Source organism: Zalophus californianus, chromosome 3, assembly GCF_009762305.2.
Source record: "Zalophus californianus isolate mZalCal1 chromosome 3, mZalCal1.pri.v2, whole genome shotgun sequence".
Lineage (NCBI taxonomy): Eukaryota > Metazoa > Chordata > Mammalia > Carnivora > Otariidae > Zalophus > Zalophus californianus.
In genome coordinates, this window is record NC_045597.1 from 142,086,643 (window position 1) to 142,104,026 (window position 17,384).

Sequence of the window (17,384 nt, forward strand, 5' to 3'; positions counted from 1 at the left end):
ACCACAATATTTTATCAAGGTTGATTATAAAAATATTTTATTATTTTCAAGAAATACGGCTTTTTGAAGGCTCTGGGTTTTTCTGAACCTGTTATGAGGGGTTAAATGCTGTCACAAAGAGCATTCAATTTGATGTATAGGGCATATTATCACAGGGAAGTGTACTGTCATATGGCATTATGACACTTGAACTCCAGGGAGAAATTTGGGTCGAGTGTCTGGTTAATATGTTCCAGCCATCTTCCTGAAGCTGCTTAATGCTTGCTGTGTTTTGACCCTAATTCTCCTAAAGCACATTTCTCCTCCCTCCTACCATGTTTTGAACTCCCATTGATGCATCATTAAAAGTTGGGATAGATCCAGAAATGAAAACATTTCTTTGGATTTTACATCTAATTCTATCCCAACTTCTAAAAGGTGAATGGGACAACTATTTTTAACAGCCTTTAATGAAACAGATTTAATTTTTTCAATCATGTGGTCAGAACTTCTTACAATAAATGAAATACAAGCTATTATGGTTTAAACTCATTTTGTTTACTGACCTCAGAGGAAAAAAAGAAAGCTTGCCACGATACCCTGAAATGTTTATATCCGATAGCTCCATTATAACAAATTTATTTGGATTGCACAGATCCAGCTACAAGGTGAGCCACATGATATCTCCAAATGGATCATAAAATTAAAAAAAATATATATGGTTGTCCCAAGTGCCAAAATGGCAAGTAATAAAGCTTTTCTAACTCTTGGAAGATCGTTAGGCCACTTCTTAGAATAAATAATTTGTGCTCTTGAGGAAAAGACAGAGGTCATCTGTGGGTCCCATGCTCCTTGTTAGATACTCTGAAATAACACTTTTCCTTGACTGATATTTGTGAATCCCAGGGTGCTGCCCTCCCAAAAGCTCCATCCCTTAACATTTGGCTATTTCCTCTCCCTCAAGATTTGCCCTCATTGAACAAGACTTGCCCTCTATTGCTAAGTTATTGATGCTAAAATATGAGGATGGAAATTGAATTAGTCAATCATATGATGTTGTGAGCCTGGATATTTGAAATCTGGTGGCTGAGACATCAAGTAATACAAATATTCATTTTGATTTAAATATCTAAGAATCATGTAGATACTGCTTAAGCCCACTTGACAGGAACTCTTCATTCAGAAGAGAAAGACCACTGCTAGGTAACTTCAGTCTCATAAGAATTGGCAGTCAACCATGATTTTTCACTGTGACTGTTACTCTAATTTCTAGCTGACTCCTTAGAGACAATGTTGTCCGAAATAAAACATTTGGTCAAATTAAGTGCCACAGTCACTATTCCTCTTCCCTTCTCCTTCTTCCTCTCTACATTCCACCTAGACCATTTATGAAGGACGGGTTTTTGTGTCTTCTGATCTTTTAAAACAGGGATTTTTTGTGTGTGTGTGTTTGTTTGTTTTAAGTGGGCTCCACGCTAGGCTTGAACTCATGACCCTGAGATCAAGACCTGAGGTCAAGAGTCAGATGCTTAACTGACTGAGCTACTTAGAAGCCCTCTAAAATCGGGTTTAAAATGGAATAAAAACCAGTTTCCAAAAAATCTATAACTCTGACAAGGCCGTGGGAACCTTTTAAGGATTTAGAAATAGGTAGTTAGCAAAAGGTTACTTATCACATTGTTTAGACCAGATTTCCCATTTGGGCAAAATTTCTAATTTTCCAACTTGAAAATTGTACTACATATATGTGGGAATTCTTGCTTAGAGGCTGATATTCATTTGAAGTTGACAAAAGAATATCTATCTATTTAACAAACACAACCCACTTTATTTTTAAATAGTGCCATCTCTAACAGCTTTGGTATTGCCTTTGTGGATATGATAGAACAGATAAAATAGCTCATTAGTATTAATATTTATAGAAAACATGGGGAAATGAAGAAATAATTTGAATGACCCAACCAATGAATTATCAAATCATTTATACAGATTTTGAGTAAGGAAACACAGAAAATGAGGTAACCCCAAAATATAGGTGGTTGCCATTACTTCTGGTCCAAGTCTCGGCAGTGACACAGTGAGTGAAGCCCATACTATTAGACCAAGTATTTTGGGGTGGATAGAGAAGTGCAGAGCAAGCAGAGGATGCAGGATTAGAGACCACCACAGAGCTGCTGGAGAAGAGATTCTGCGGTTGAGATTTGTTTTCCCCTCTCCCCACTCTCATCCCCTAGGGTCATTCTAGATCTCAGTTCTCTTTCCTTGTTTATACCACTGCTATACTTGACCCTGGTGTGTTCCTATTGCTTACTAGGCAAACACAAGTGCTTAGAAAGTCTCTTTCATTGAGACCTCACTAGTATTTGATGGTAGGAATAAATGCCTTGAGTTGTTTAAACTTTAACATATGCTCATTGGTTACCGTATAGGTGTAAGAAATGCTGTGATTATGACCCAAGCCTCTGATTTTCTATTTCTATCTTCCTCTTTCCTTGGGTCTATCCCCTAGTCTTTGACTTCTTTTTTATACTTCCTTTCCTCTTCTTCCACATCTTTCCTTCTTTAATTGTCTTCTATACTTTTATTGGTTCTTCTTTCATTGATCCTTCTCAATTTCCATTTTTAACATTTTTTTTCCCTGCTCAATACTTTTACTACTATCCCTGGACAAACCCAATTCCCAAATAATAATATAACTAAGGGGAGCATTGAGCACACACAACAGCAATACTGGAACATTTACAATACCTACCAACTGTGCCATTAGCTCAAGACAGAAAATAAGCTGAAAGGATGGAGTGACACTAACTTCCATTGTTTTATCATCTTGTGTATAAGTTCTGCTGTGCTTAAGGAGCATAATTCAGGTAATAAAACCTTTGGCAGGGTGTTGTTTCATAGAGGCAACAATATCCTGTAGAAAATGAAACCAGGCAGGAAGTCAGGAGATAATGGATCCTGTTCTTCCAAACACTGGGTAACCTCCGGTAAATAAGTCCTGCACTGTGGACCCCACCTCGGTTTGCTATTTTGTAAACCCTAATATCTGATAGACCTGTGTGAAGGATTAATTAGATAATATACATAAAAATACTTTGTTCTTTAGAAGGGGAGAATTGTGATGTAATAATCCAGTATTTATCATCTGTTCATCAGATAACATGATTTGGTGATTCTGTCACACAAAGAACAAACATTTTTGTTATCAAATTTGGGTTAACTCACTCCTAGGCTGCAGAGCTGTTGGAACCACCATTCCTGGGACCTAATCAATTATTGTCCCTTCCTAAATAGTCTTTTGGCTTACCAGGCTTTCTGAAACTTCTTCTTATAGTAGTAGATTTGCTCTTCTCCAAAGCCCTGAGCAGCCACAAGAAAGCATTCTTAAGTCTTCTAAAATTCTATGATTATTTGAAGAGCAGAAGAGAATCAGATGTGTGTGTGTGTGTGTGTGTGTGTGTGAGTGCACGCACACACGTGCACACATGGGTGCTTCCAACAACAGAGAGGTCCCTGAAGATAGAGTCAAACATTGAGAAAGGGATATATGCTCTTAGTCTCCTTTCATAGACCTTGTTCCTCAATTAGTCACTGAAACAAGAGGACTTCTCCATCTTGGGCCTGAGGGGCAGTTGTGAGTGTGTGAAAACCTTTTAAACATCCAATTTCATGGTATACATGCTAGAAAAATGATTTTTTTCTCTTCTTTCTGATCATTCAGTTTGAACCTACTCAGAAAAACTGCTGATTCATTGGACTATGAAATACAGACTCTTCTTAAGAGGCATTTCCTGTAGTAGCCCATTTCCAATTATGTAACGTGCTCTTCTGCTAGTCAATTCATAACTCTTTAAAAAGCTCCCTTTAAATTCTCAAGTTCACTTGTAACTCTGAGGGGAACTCTACACAGACCTTCAAAAATCAAAATCTTTTATGACAACACATTTCTAGATTCATTTAATAATGCCACTCTCAGAAAACTTCACCTTTTGGACCCTCCCCTCCCCTTTGCTGTGGTAAAAGAATATAAAAAGTTCTATTAATAAACAACTTTAAGCATTCCTTCACTGAAAAAGTCTGTAGCAAAAACCAAACATAAAATGAATAAAAAGGTCATAAACTCAGTATTTTAGATCCATTTCTCAATTTTTGTCTAAACACATTATGACCAAGTAGCCTCTACTTACTTTCATGCATATATACATATATATATATATATATTTACACACACACACACACACACACACACACATATATATATACTTAAATGTATATATTTTAACAACATGGAATGGTAACATCAAATGCTTAGGTTCCGTGCAAACACATAACCCTTCCTGTGAAGGAAACATATTAATATCATAAAAACAAATCATGGAGAGTAACATGCAACAGCTGAGGGGAGGAGAATGGGGTTGGGGCAGGGGACCCGGAGAAACACAAAGAATGTAAAGAACAAAAAGTGTCATTGACCTGATTTGTCAGAGCTGTTGCCTGTGATTGGAGTGATGGAGCAGCTGGGATTAGCCTTTGCGCTGTCCTTGGAAGAAACCATTTTGGGTTTATTTTTCGTTGCCTCTAGTGCTTTGACCTTCTTGGCATGTTTACTTCCTTTGTAGTGGGCCTCGGCCTGGCTCTACAAAGGAGAACAAATCAGGCTCATTTTTTTGCTACTTACAAACACCACAATGGATGATCATGCAGGAAAATACACATTCAATCATAGGCACCACGGACATTTACTACTCAGCACTCAACTATGTTTTTGGCATTTAATGAAGTGGTAGACCAGTTCCTAAGGGGGTGTTGCATATTGAAACCTTCTCTACAGCACAGAGGACCTGTGTCTTTAAAAACCAGACATTATTATGAGTAGACAACAGGGCCAGGGCACAATTGTGATGCCTTGTGCCCTCCCGCCACTGCCCGTTGGGGTTACTTTCAAACATTGAGCTGGCAACAAGCTGCTGTGAGTGTCCTTCCACAACATTCCATTTTGTTTCCCTTCAGCTAAAAACCTGTTTGCCCTGCATCTACTTTCGTCTAGGCTCTGCTCTCTCCAAGAGCAACTGATGTAACACAGCAACCTGCTGTGAGTGGAAATGGAGATACATTTTAGAATCGTCTACATGTGCTTCACGCAGCATTTTGAAGATCCCACTTCCAAGAATGGATAATTTAAGCCACAAAGGAAGGACAGTCCTTGTTTCTAATCTCAGAAGTGATTCTGAAGTCAAAGCAGTTCGTGTTACGTTCACTTACATGCAAAGCATAGGTGGAACTGTGACTTCGTTACTAGATCAAAAGGAAGAAAAGAGATCAAGACAAGTGACTACTAAAAATCTTTAAAAGACAAAAACAAATTACAGGAAAACAAGAAAACATTTAATTAATTTATTGGTATTTGGAAATTTTCTCTCCGCCTAAAGAATAAGGATTTTATATTTTGGACATCTAGCATGAATACACATATTAACAAAAGAATCTAAGTATATTCGCTTCAATTTCATTTTCAGTAGACCCTGAAAATAAAAACATGCATTTGGCAAAAACAAAAAAACAAATGGAGACATATATTATATGGCATATTAGCTTAGTTATAAAGATGAAATGGATGATAAACATCATAAAGTGAGTTCTCATTACAAAATTTCTAAAATAATAACTTTTTTAATGTCCATTTTCCTTATACACGTGTATGCACTTGAAGATGATTATACTAATGTTTTCATTCATTTTCCTCAGCAAGCAGAATACAGGTGGGGTGTGTGTGTGTGTGTGTGTGTGTGTGTGTGTGTGAGCACATGTGTAAGTAGGTGGGTAGAAGTGACAATGGACAGAACAAGCCAGGTTTTAATTCTATATTTCAACTAAAGGGATGTACGTGATTTCCTTAGCACAGAACACTGACCATCCAAGGTCAATAGCCTTATATTGACTGCACACAGTACCTAAGTTACTGAATATCTTTTCATAAATATCATTGTAGATCATCACTGACTTGTAATTGCTCTTAAGTTGGTTGGCTCAAGGATTTCTCATAGTATTCTCTGTCTGGTTGGAAAAAATAACGGTCCCAAGGGACAGAAAAGTGGAACATAAGTTCTTTACTTATTAGGAACCAAGAATGCTTAAATCCAGCTAAGGTAGATAGTTGGATACAAATAAGAAAATATACAAATAAAAACTTAGAAGTTGATAACATGAAGTGATAATAATAGTGACTAATATTGAGTGTGCCAAGCACAGTTCTAAATGTATAGCTCATTTAGTCCTCATAATACTCTGTGAGGTAGGTTATTATTATTAATCAGCATTTTGCAGATGGAAAACTAGGCAGAGAGAAGTTAAATAACATCGAAAGTCACACAGGTAGATGTAGAAGGCATTTTGTCGATCTGAAATGCTTACATGGACACCCCTATTTAACTGTATGCCCACACATTTACATACACATACTCACACTAAGTTAACAATATAATTTTAATAAAAGGAAAAAATACACACAAAGAGGCCACACTGCTTTTAATGACTCAGTGAAGATTATGTCGTAACAGAAGTTTCTATGAGTAGGAAAAATCGACTGAATTCATGGGAAATATACTAGCATAGTATGTTAGGCCTGCTCCTTCCTGAAGAGCTAAGGAAGTCCCATCTTTTGGGTATATAACAATTTCTACATGATACCAGGAGACCTAACAACTCATCTTTCCAAGTATACTAAATAGTGCGATGTTACTTTAGTGCCCTCCGGCTAAAGAAACATATGGTTCTCTAAATAAAACCTCCTAGCACTAGATAAGCGGAGTGTCATTTCCTCATTACAATTTCCTGGCATCACTGCAGAAAGTTAACAGCATCAATTAGCACTTGAGATAAAGATCCAGCTAAGTGACACCTCCCTGGATGCCAAGATGGAAAGAACTCTTCATAGCCACGATCCACTTTCCTTTTGAGTTCTGGGGCACGGAGAGAAGTGCAACAAGGGAGCTTAGCTTCTACTCGATGTTATTTGGGAAGGACTCATGGAATAAAGATAGTGGCCGGCACCACTCACTCACATTTGGCATCTTTTCAATTCCCGTTTGGTATTCTTGGTAGGAGCACTTTGCTATCCTCAGTCCTGTATCTGGGGCAGTGTCAACGGCTTCTAAATCCTGGGCAAATCTTCAAGTGAAACTGAGACACTGTTAAATAGTAACACGATTAACCTGACTTCCTTATCTAGGACTCTTCTTCATTGAGCAGTGAAAGAAACAAGGACAAGAGCCAGAAAATCCATGAACTAGGCAGCACAAATCAAGCCCAATTGACAACGGCTCTTGTGTCACTTCTGAGAGACCTGGTTGACCAAGCTGACTTACTTTACACACCTCAGCAACTGAACAGGAGACACGTATTTGTCTAGCTCTAATGGTCCGCTTTCTGCTTCTCTGCCAAAAGTGCTGTTGTGCCCCTGACTGGCAATGGTCCAAGAAAACTTTCTTGCCAAGAACTATCTGAATTCGAGAGTTGCCTAAGCCACCATATTGACCTCCACAAGAGAATTCCTCAGGATTGAGGTTTTTGTCTCACAGATCACCCCAGGAGCAACCAGACCACCTACTGGTAGAGGAAGAGCTTTGATAGGAAATGACATCCTGGAATTTTCTCTTCTGTTTATCTCCATTTTTGTTACTAAAGGCTTTTGCTTTCCCAAATCCTCTCCATCTCTCAGGACCCCCCTGGTCCAAACAAAAAAGATAAAGAATGGGATGATGTATTGCTTTAAAAATAAAAACATAACACTAAATATTTCTAAAATTCACTGTACTCCCATTTCTGGTTTTTACCTTATTTCTAATTTGGACTTCAGGGACATGCCTAGGATCTTGAAACACGATGTTAAACTGTGTTCACCTTGTATAGAAAGGACACTCCCAAGCACAAACTTACAAAGTGTCCGGGGAAGAGCAATGTTACTAGAGAAAGTCCTCAACCATTTATTTACCAGTGGAACTCAGCTTGTTGCATTTAAAAAAATAATTAGAACTCTTCCCTTCGTTAAAGAAAGTGAACCATTCTAACTATTGGTGCCTAATTTTCTGAGACCTTAGATTTCAGGATGTTAAGCAGTGTTATATGGGAAATAGCAGAGGTCAGTTAATTTTCAGAGAAGCTCTATACACTAAAATGTCAAATAAAAAAAGATGTCAAATGAACCACCATAAAAACAGTCTACACCAACAAGGGGAAAATGTTCTTATTATTACACAAAGACCCCTACTTATAAGAGTGGTTGGAAGGAAAAGACGTGCATGCAAAGAACTACAACTCAAAGCGGAGAGTGGAATTATAAAATGGGATGTAAAGAGCAACAAAGAAGCCTAGAAGTTATAGGAGAGGTAAAGCTCTCTGGATTGGAGGTGATCAGGGAAGCTTCAGGAAAAAGAGGCATCACAGCTGGGGCCTGCCCTGGGGGGCAGGGTTCTAAAGCAGCAGAAGGGCGGAGGGGGAGGTATTTCAGGCAAAGGGAACAGCATGTGCTAGGGTAGTGAGGTCCTGTGAACTCTGCCGCATTCCCTGGGCACGTCCGCTTCTCAGCATCACCAGAACACAGACAGATAAAAGGAACAACAGGGAAAGGCTGCTGCATCGTGCTACCCTGAAAGTTATTATCCCCTGTAAAACAGAAAATGTATGAGTGTCCTTATATGGTTATAAAGTGAGATGTGGCTTTTGCATCACAGACCTTATCCTCTGCTCCAAACTATAATCCTATATTAAAACAACTAAATTATTTATATTGAAGCTTTAATAATTATTTGAGATAAAAGCATGGCACTTAAAAATACTACAGCTACGCATATTAAGGAACAAACTAAAGATTACTGAGTATTAGCTAAATAACTATTTGAATTTTTCCTTTAACATAGACTATTATTAACGATTAAAAGGCTGTTTGCAAACACTTGCTGCGCTGACAAAATCACACACTCTCAGAGACAAAGCTACCGCGTATGAAACATAACATGCACCCAAGAACAAGGCTTACTTAACCCAGAGATGGCTGGTAAATCTTTCTGCTGCTATTTGCCATTGTAAGGCCTACAATATCAGTAACGACACACCACCGGCTTTGATACTCATTTCATTCAATCCTCAGTCTATTGAGATCTGTTGAAAACAATGTCTAGACAAAAATCATAACCAATATGAGGTTTTTAGCGTAGAAGGACATAACGTTTTTGCTAATTTCTACTTTATAGCTAAGTGAAACACTCCAGGTTGCTAGAGCCTCTCCGGAGTTTGCCACATTGCAGAGCTCCGGGAGTGAGCGAATGGTGGTGATCTCTGGATTCCTGTGAGGCCAAGGTTCGAACTGGCCACGGCCTTTCATATTCAATGGCTTTACAGTACGAATGCAGAAAATCCCATCAACTCCAAATATTTCTAGATTACTAAAGAGAAACGTAGTGGCTCTCTAGGAAGAAATGATGTGCATGCTAGACTGCTAACGCTCTTTGGGCCTGATTTACATTCTATCAAATATCATTAGACAAAAGTGGAGTTCTTTAGCCGCGGCTACTTTAAAATGCCACTATTTGAATACATGAGCATCACATATATATTTGTTCACATTATCAAAACATTCCATGTAGGCAAATTAACTCATTTCTTAAGATGCCAAGATCTTTAGTGGGCTTCAAGTTATCAAGTTAATTTTTCAAATGCAGCCAGCTAAAAGTCTTGATGCTAGTGTTTCTGGTGCACGATTCATTGGTGGAATTACTTTACACATTGAAACATGGAGAAGCTATAAATGGACGTAACAACTATGACAGAATTTATATAATGAATCAGAAAAACACTACAGTTTGAGTTTAAAATCATCTGGAATACAGCAAAAAGTGGCTTTTTTTTAAAAAAAGAAAAAGTGCTTTTTTTAAAAAAAATAAAATTGAGTCTTGCAGAGTTCCAAGTGAACAAAATTTTGCATCATTTTCCCAGCGAGTTTTATATCTCAGTTGGGTGAAGGTGGATTATTAGTTTTAGATGATTCCCAGCAATCTAAGATTCTTACCCTCAATATCCAACTATATCCTATGTTTCTAGTTTAGGATTGTGTACAGCAGGGCATTAAAGAGACAGTTATATGAGCTTGACTATGTCAGCTGTGATCTGAACCCCAAATCCTTTCAAATGAAACCAAACTATTCATTTCATTGAATTCTGCTCTCTTCTCCTGTTCTCCTTTTTTTCAAATTAGGCCACAGTTAAGAAACACCTCAACCATATATATGTGTCAAGGTAAAGTTTGTCCCAGAATATTAATTTCCAAATTCTATTCATGAATATTGCAAATTATAGACATTGTATTTTGAAAAAGATTTCCCCCCCACCAATCTAAGAGAAAGAGCTGTATGAGAATTTTTTTCAACATAAATAATGGACTAGAAAATGAGATTTATTTAATACCACAATTTCTTTAACATCATCAGAATTTAGTTAGGAATTCCACAGAAAGTATCTGAAATGCTTACCCTAAGAAAATAAGACTGCTTACTTCTCCATTTCGTATTACATTACAATTTTGAAGGGTATATTTCCTTTGTCTTCTGGGTTGGGGGTCCATATCTGAGTCAATTTAATGATAAATATATGTGTAAACTCCTAGTATTTGCTCTGGAGTTCAGCTGAGGCAAGATGAAGTTTAGATAAACTCTGGCGAAATATGCCCTTAACTTCTCTCCCAAATCCTAAGGGGTGCAAATCATGAACTCCACACACAATGCATTTATAATGTAGATTCTCTAAGTTATTATGCCCAAAATGGGAAAATTAGTGTTCTGTACACTAACATAATCTTGAATATGAAATAATGAGAACATATAAAACTATCTAATTTTCTCAAAGAATTATGCATATGAGGACCTAATTTGTTAGAACTTTTAAATCTTAGAATTTTTATGAAACACATAGATACCATCTTTTATTTTTATATAATATACTATAAAACATCAAGGATTTGGTAATAATTACTTAATATTCCTAAGTCATTTATTTTATGATTTCCCCCAAAGTATTCCAAGTGGAAATTGTCTACCTCTCCCTAATTACTTTCACATTTTATATTAAACTGGGAAATTTTAGTTAATAATTCTCAGCTACCTTGAAGTATAAAGAAGGGTATCTCAGAGTTTATAGTGATTTCCCAGCTACATTCTAAGTATCTAACATGTATGAGAGTGCTGCTATCTTTCAGTGGGGAAATGGATTGCCATTATGTGCTTTATAAGAGCAATTTTTGGTACTCAATGATGAGTAATGCAATATAATTCAAATCTACACATTAAAGCTGTGACTCTCCAGCGAACTAATTCAAGTCTTCTGACGGTCTTTTAAATTAGGCTCCCAGGCTTCCACACATTAATTTTTAATCAGTCTAGAAGGTATTACATTTACTTCCATTTCCATATTAAGGAAATTTACATAAATGATACAAAATAAATCGAAAATTAGAATTTGCATTATGTTTCCTTATATTTGATATATAATAATATCCCTAAAGTAGACAAAAGTGGCAAAGTAACTTTGAATGTGCAATGACCAGAAAATTGGTTGAAGAATGGCTTTAGTGATACCTTGTATATGTTTAATATATAATTTATTTATCATTACTTGTTTGAAAAATCTCTTTTACAGAATGGTTTGTTGTAAAACTCATACCCCAAAACCAGTTTTTAAAACTGAGCAGACATTTTATAATTCAAAATTAAGTGAGTATGTAAATGTAAATATTAATACCATATCCTTTCAAAACATACAGATAAAACTAAGAAAAAACAATGAAACTGTACATATTTAGCAGTCATTTAGCAAACCTGAGTCATACTAAGGTTGTCTCTACTCTAAAGCACCAGATTAAACTAGAAATTTTCATTCCAGATTAATCTGGTCAACCTTCTCATATTTGTGATATTGGTCTCCTGGAGGCAAAACTAAAATAAAAATGGCTTTGACTTTGATTTACCCATAAATATCAAAATATTTCACTATGATCAGCCAAGTGGACTTCTAGTTTCTGATTCTGTGTGATGTTGTCTAAAAGTTCTATTCACCAATGATAATCACAATATAGGTTGTTCACATAATGTATGATAATCATTAATGTGAACTCTATCTTACTCATCTTTGAGTCTTTGGAAGCACCTATTGTATAGTACAGACTCAGTAAAAAGTTTTTGAATTGAATGTAATATAAATGGGACAGAGTAGGGAAAATCTTCTAAAAGCAGGAATTTAAAGCTGAGAGTCCATTCATTCTTTCATTAAACAAATGCATATTGAAAATCTATTATGTATCAGGCAACATTATTCTAAGTGTTGTGGGATGCAGGTCTAGTAAAACTTACATTCTAGCATGGAATATTGATAATAAAATATAAATTTATATATATATAGTTAGGTGATTAAGTTAAGTGATAAGTTATACATTTATGAATATGTTAGGTATGCTATAAAAACAATCAGTAAAGGTAAGAAAAGTAGACTCTGATGGGACGGGGTGCCATCTTAGGTATTAAGATAAGTCTTTCTATTGAATGGATATTTGCAGAGAGACCTAAATGAAGTGAGGGATTTAACCAGGTAGATAGATGGTAGAAAAGAATTTCAGGTCCAATGAACAGCAAATGGCCATTGTAAGGATTTTGACTTTAATCTGAGGAGTTGGGAAATCCCTGCAGTGTTTTGAACAGACAAGTAACCTTGTTTGACTTCTGTTTATAAAATGATCACTCTGGTTCTTGCGCGGAGAACAAGCTATGTGTGTACGGTGAGGAGACTTGAGGCAAAGTTTAAAAGGAGTCTGTTTCAATCATTCAGGCAAGAGATAAAAAGGAGAGTAAGAAGACCTAGAAAGTTCTTACCAGAGCAAGACAGGGAGTAATGGGGTTCTTAAATACACAGATTTCAAATTTCAGGGGCACTACAAACCAAAAGCCAGAGCTTTTTATAGAAATAGGAGCTATTCCTCCTGTTATGGCAAGTCTCTCAATCCAGACGTGCTGTTCCTTTTTGCCTTCCCAAAGTCTGTTATCCCTTTTCTTTTTCACATTTATATTCAATCCTCCTCTCCCAAATAAATCCTTATGATCAAGGTCGGAACAAGCTCTAATCGCCCCAATACCTTTCAACACACATTCACCCCTAAATTTTCACCCTATCACTCTGCTCCCTTTCACAGACTAATTTGTTAAATTGTATGCACACCTTCATTTTCTTTACTTGAATCTGGTCTATCTTAATTCCCTGAAACAGATATCACCAAGACGCTGGTGCCCTACATGCTAAAACCAAGAACATCTTCCATTCCTCATCTTTCTTGTGCAGTAGGGTACACCTGACCCTGCTGACCTCTTGCCTCTTCTTTGGAAGGCATTCTTTACCAGGCTCTTTGCTAGGTGGGCATTCCCCCACTTTCCTTTCAGAGGCATTCGCAGGCTCGTCCTCCCCCGCCTAGTCACTGAATGTTGAGATATTCCAAAGTTCAGTTGTAGGCCTTCTTGTCTTCTCACACAAACCTTCCAATCAAGAGATCAGTCTTTTTTTTTTTTTTTAAGATTTTATGTATTTATTTGACAGAGAGAGACACAGCAAGAGAGGGAACACAAGCAGGGGGAGGGGGAGAGGGAGAAGCAGGCTTCCCGTGAAGCAGGGAGCCTGGTGCGGGGCTCGATCCCAGGACCCTGGGACCATGACCTGAGCCGAAGGCAGACGCTTAACGACTGAGCCACCCAGGTGCCCCAAGAGATCAGTCTTATTCCCTAACCACCTCTATGCCAATAATTTCCTGGTTTCCACCCCTCCAGTCTACATCTCTCTTCTGAGCTCCAGACCTAGACTATTCACTTGGATAACTCAAAGCACTTTAAACATAAGTTCAAAACTAAATTCCTGTGATACCAGACAACTGATTCACTCAAAGGCCCCTCTTGCTCTCTTGCAATCTGTTCTCCACATGGCAGGCAGCCAGAGTGATATTTTCAAAATGCAAATCTGATCATGTCATCCCTCTGCTTAAGATCCTCAACACCTTATCACTATTCGTGGTTTAAAATCTAAAATAATCATATGCAAGACTTACATGCCCTACTTCTTACCTACCTCTAGTTTCATTTGGTAGCAGTTCTCTGTCATTCTCTGAGGAACTGAAATAGAGCGTGGCTGGACTATAATCATGGTACCATCCTTTTGCACATGCCTAAAACACTATCCCTTTTCCCTTTTCCTAATTAATTCCTGTTTATCCTACAGAAGCCAGCCCAAACATTTCTTCCTTAGGAAGCCTTCCATGATGCCCCAGACCAGGCCACATCCTAAGTCTTTAAATTCCTCTCTTCATAGCACATCTCCCAACTAAAAACAAATGATTTATTTTTATAATTTGATTAATGCATGTCTTCCCCCACTAGACAATAACCTTCATTAGGCTTGTACTTATAAGATTTTTGCTCTTCATCATATCTCTTGTACTTAGCACACTGCCTGAGACATTCTAGGCATTTCATAGATACTGTTTACATGGACAGATGAACAAATGAATGAATGGAGAAAGAATCTTTATTTTTTGGCAAAGAATTAAAGTAAGGGTTGAAGACGAAAAGTAATTAGAGTTTACTCTTAAAAGTTTCAGGCCCAAATGACTGGGAAAATGGTGAAATGATTAAGGAAAAAATGCAGTTATGGTGGGATGAGTAAATGTGCCGAGGAAAATGAAAACTCAGTTTGGGCATCTTCTATTTAGGTGCTAATGGTGGCATTGCTGAGGTCCAACAAAAAATTGGAAATGCAAATGGTAGTTGACCAGAGAAGCTGGGGCTAGAGACACCCATTTGGGAGCCACGTGGTAAGATGATAGACGCAACTCTCTGGGGATGGATGAAATTCCCGAGGAATTAAGTATAGAAGGGAGACAACCTATCTGAGGAAAGAGTCTTGAGAAATAGCTGTATTTAATAGATAAGATGAAGAAGAAAAGTCTGCACCAAGTACAGAAAACCCACCAGAAAAGCTGGATATACAAGAAAGTAATCAAACACAGAAGTCAAGGGAAGTAAAAAGGAAAGATAATTCAAGGAACAAAGGAAAAATAAAAATACATACACACAGCTATCAAAGACAAAATATTGTCTTACTGAAGTACGGTAACATCTTAAATGTTAAAATACTTTTCTATAATTTCAAAATAACCTTATAAAATGACTGGAAAATAATGTAATATGAGGTCTTTGTGTCCTGGAAGAATATCAGATAATGTTGCTCAGGAAGGTGGTGGCCATGGTTGTGTGAAATAAAGGATCTGTTCACAGCTACTGCCCCAAAGAAATCATAGTGTGTCACCCATCACTTCAAAGAACTGAGGAATGCAAGCCATAGAGAGAACACAGCAGCCTGAAGACTGCGAACACATGTCAGGTTACAAAAATTACTCTGAATTCAATAATAAAAATAGTGACAGATAGTTAACATTCATTGTTTGCTGTGTACCAGACACTGTGCTAAGTACTTTATGGACAGCATCTCATTTAATCCTCACAAAACCATGTGAGTCAAGTATTATTAGCCCAAGAGACTCTGAAAAGTTAAGTAAATGTCCAATATTATACTGCCAAGAATGAAAGACTCTGGATTCAAACCCAGGATTAAAAGATTAGACTCCTAACCAGTACATCATTGAGGCAAACCCCAAACGCTTCACAGGAGAAGATCCAAAACAGAACAGACTTTCTCCCTTAGTCACTCTGATATAGGATGACCTTCGTTTCCTTAGGATAATCTAGAGGTGAAAATAGTTCTGGGGATGTGACCTTTAAGGTCATGTAAGGTATAGTTTTCCTTGTAGAGAATGGATTCAGTAATTCTCAACCAATCCTTGGGTGTCATAAATTAAGATAAAAAAAATTCCCTTTAGGACCCCTTATTAATTCAAGAAATAGATACACACGCTCCCTGCTAGGCACTAGGGAGACAGCAATACACGAAACATACTCACTCCCTGTTCTTATGGAGCCAACAATTGTGTGTGTGTGTGGGTGTGTGTGTGTGTGTGTGTGTGTGTGTGTGTGTGCTAGAAACAGATATTAAACAAATAGTCACATAAATAAAGATCTCTTTACCAACTGTGATACATTTCATAAAGAAAAATTAGTGGATGTTATAAATTTGTTCCTGGGAACGGGGCTAGTTTAGACCAGGGAGTCTAGAGAAGCTTCTCCGAGGAGGAGACATTTAGGTGACACCTGAAAGAGGGGTATGGACTAGAACAGAGTGGGAGGGCAGAAGCAGCTTGGTAGATTTACAGAAATAAACAGAAGCCATCGTGGCTGCAGCCTGATGAGTAAAGGGGCAAGTGGTAAGAACTAGACTAGAAATGTGCATAACTGGTTAGAAACCTGAATTTTAAGAATTCTAGGTGAATAACAGAGTGAAGATTTTGCTGTAAAGAGGTGCCATAACCATGGGGATGTGGAGAAACGGGAACCCTCCTACACTGTTGGTAGGAATCCAAGCTGGTGCAGCCACTCTGGAAAACAGTATGGAGGTTCCTCAAAAAGTTGAAAATAGAGCTACCATACGATCCAGCAATTGCACTATTGTGTATTTACCCCAAAGATACAAATGTAGGGATCCGAAGGGGTATGTGCACCCCGATGTTTATAGCAGCAATGTCCACAATAGCCAAACTATGGAAAGAGCCAAGATGTCCGTCGACAGATGAATGGATAAAGAAGATGTGGTATATATATATATATGGAATATTATGCAGCCATCAAAAGGAATGAAATCTTGCCATTTGCGACGATGTGGGTGGAACTGGAGGGTACTATGCTGAGCGATATAAATCAATCAGAGAAAGACATGTATCATATGACCTCACCGATACGAGAAATTTTTATTCTCAGGAAACAAACTGAGGGTTGCTGGAGTGGTGGGGGGTGAGAGGGATAGGGTGGCTGAGTGATAGACATTGGGGAGGGTATGTGCTATGGTGAGTGCTGTGAATTGTGTAAGACTGTTGAATCACAGATCTGTACCTCTGAAACAAATAATACATTATATGTTAAAAAAAAAAAAGAAGAAGATAGCAGGAGGGGAAGAATGAAGGGGGCGGAAATTGGAGGGGGAGACCAACCATGAGAGACTATGGACTGTGAAAAACAAACTGAGGGTTCTAGAGGGGAGGGGGGCGGGGGGATGGGTTGGCCTGGTGGTGGGTATTAAGGAGGGCACGTTCTGCATGGAGCACTGGGTGTTATGCGCAAACAAGGAATCACGGAACACTACATCAAAAACTAATGATGTAATGTATGGTGATTAACATAACATAAAAAAAAAAAGAGGCGCCATAATCAAATGAGTAC

General features: G+C 37.7%; 1 protein-coding gene across 13 annotated transcripts in view; it reads right to left on the reverse strand.

Moving 5' to 3' along the window:
* ZNF385B (zinc finger protein 385B) overlaps positions 1 to 17,384 on the reverse strand; it is a 399,531-nt gene that overhangs the window by 25,232 nt on the left and 356,915 nt on the right. For all 13 annotated transcript variants that reach the window (XM_027591068.2, XM_027591069.2, XM_027591067.2 and 10 more), the window contains one exon: positions 4,453 to 4,615. In XM_027591068.2, the coding sequence (XP_027446869.1) occupies positions 4,453 to 4,615 (163 nt within the window). The remainder of the gene's footprint in view (positions 1 to 4,452; positions 4,616 to 17,384) is intronic.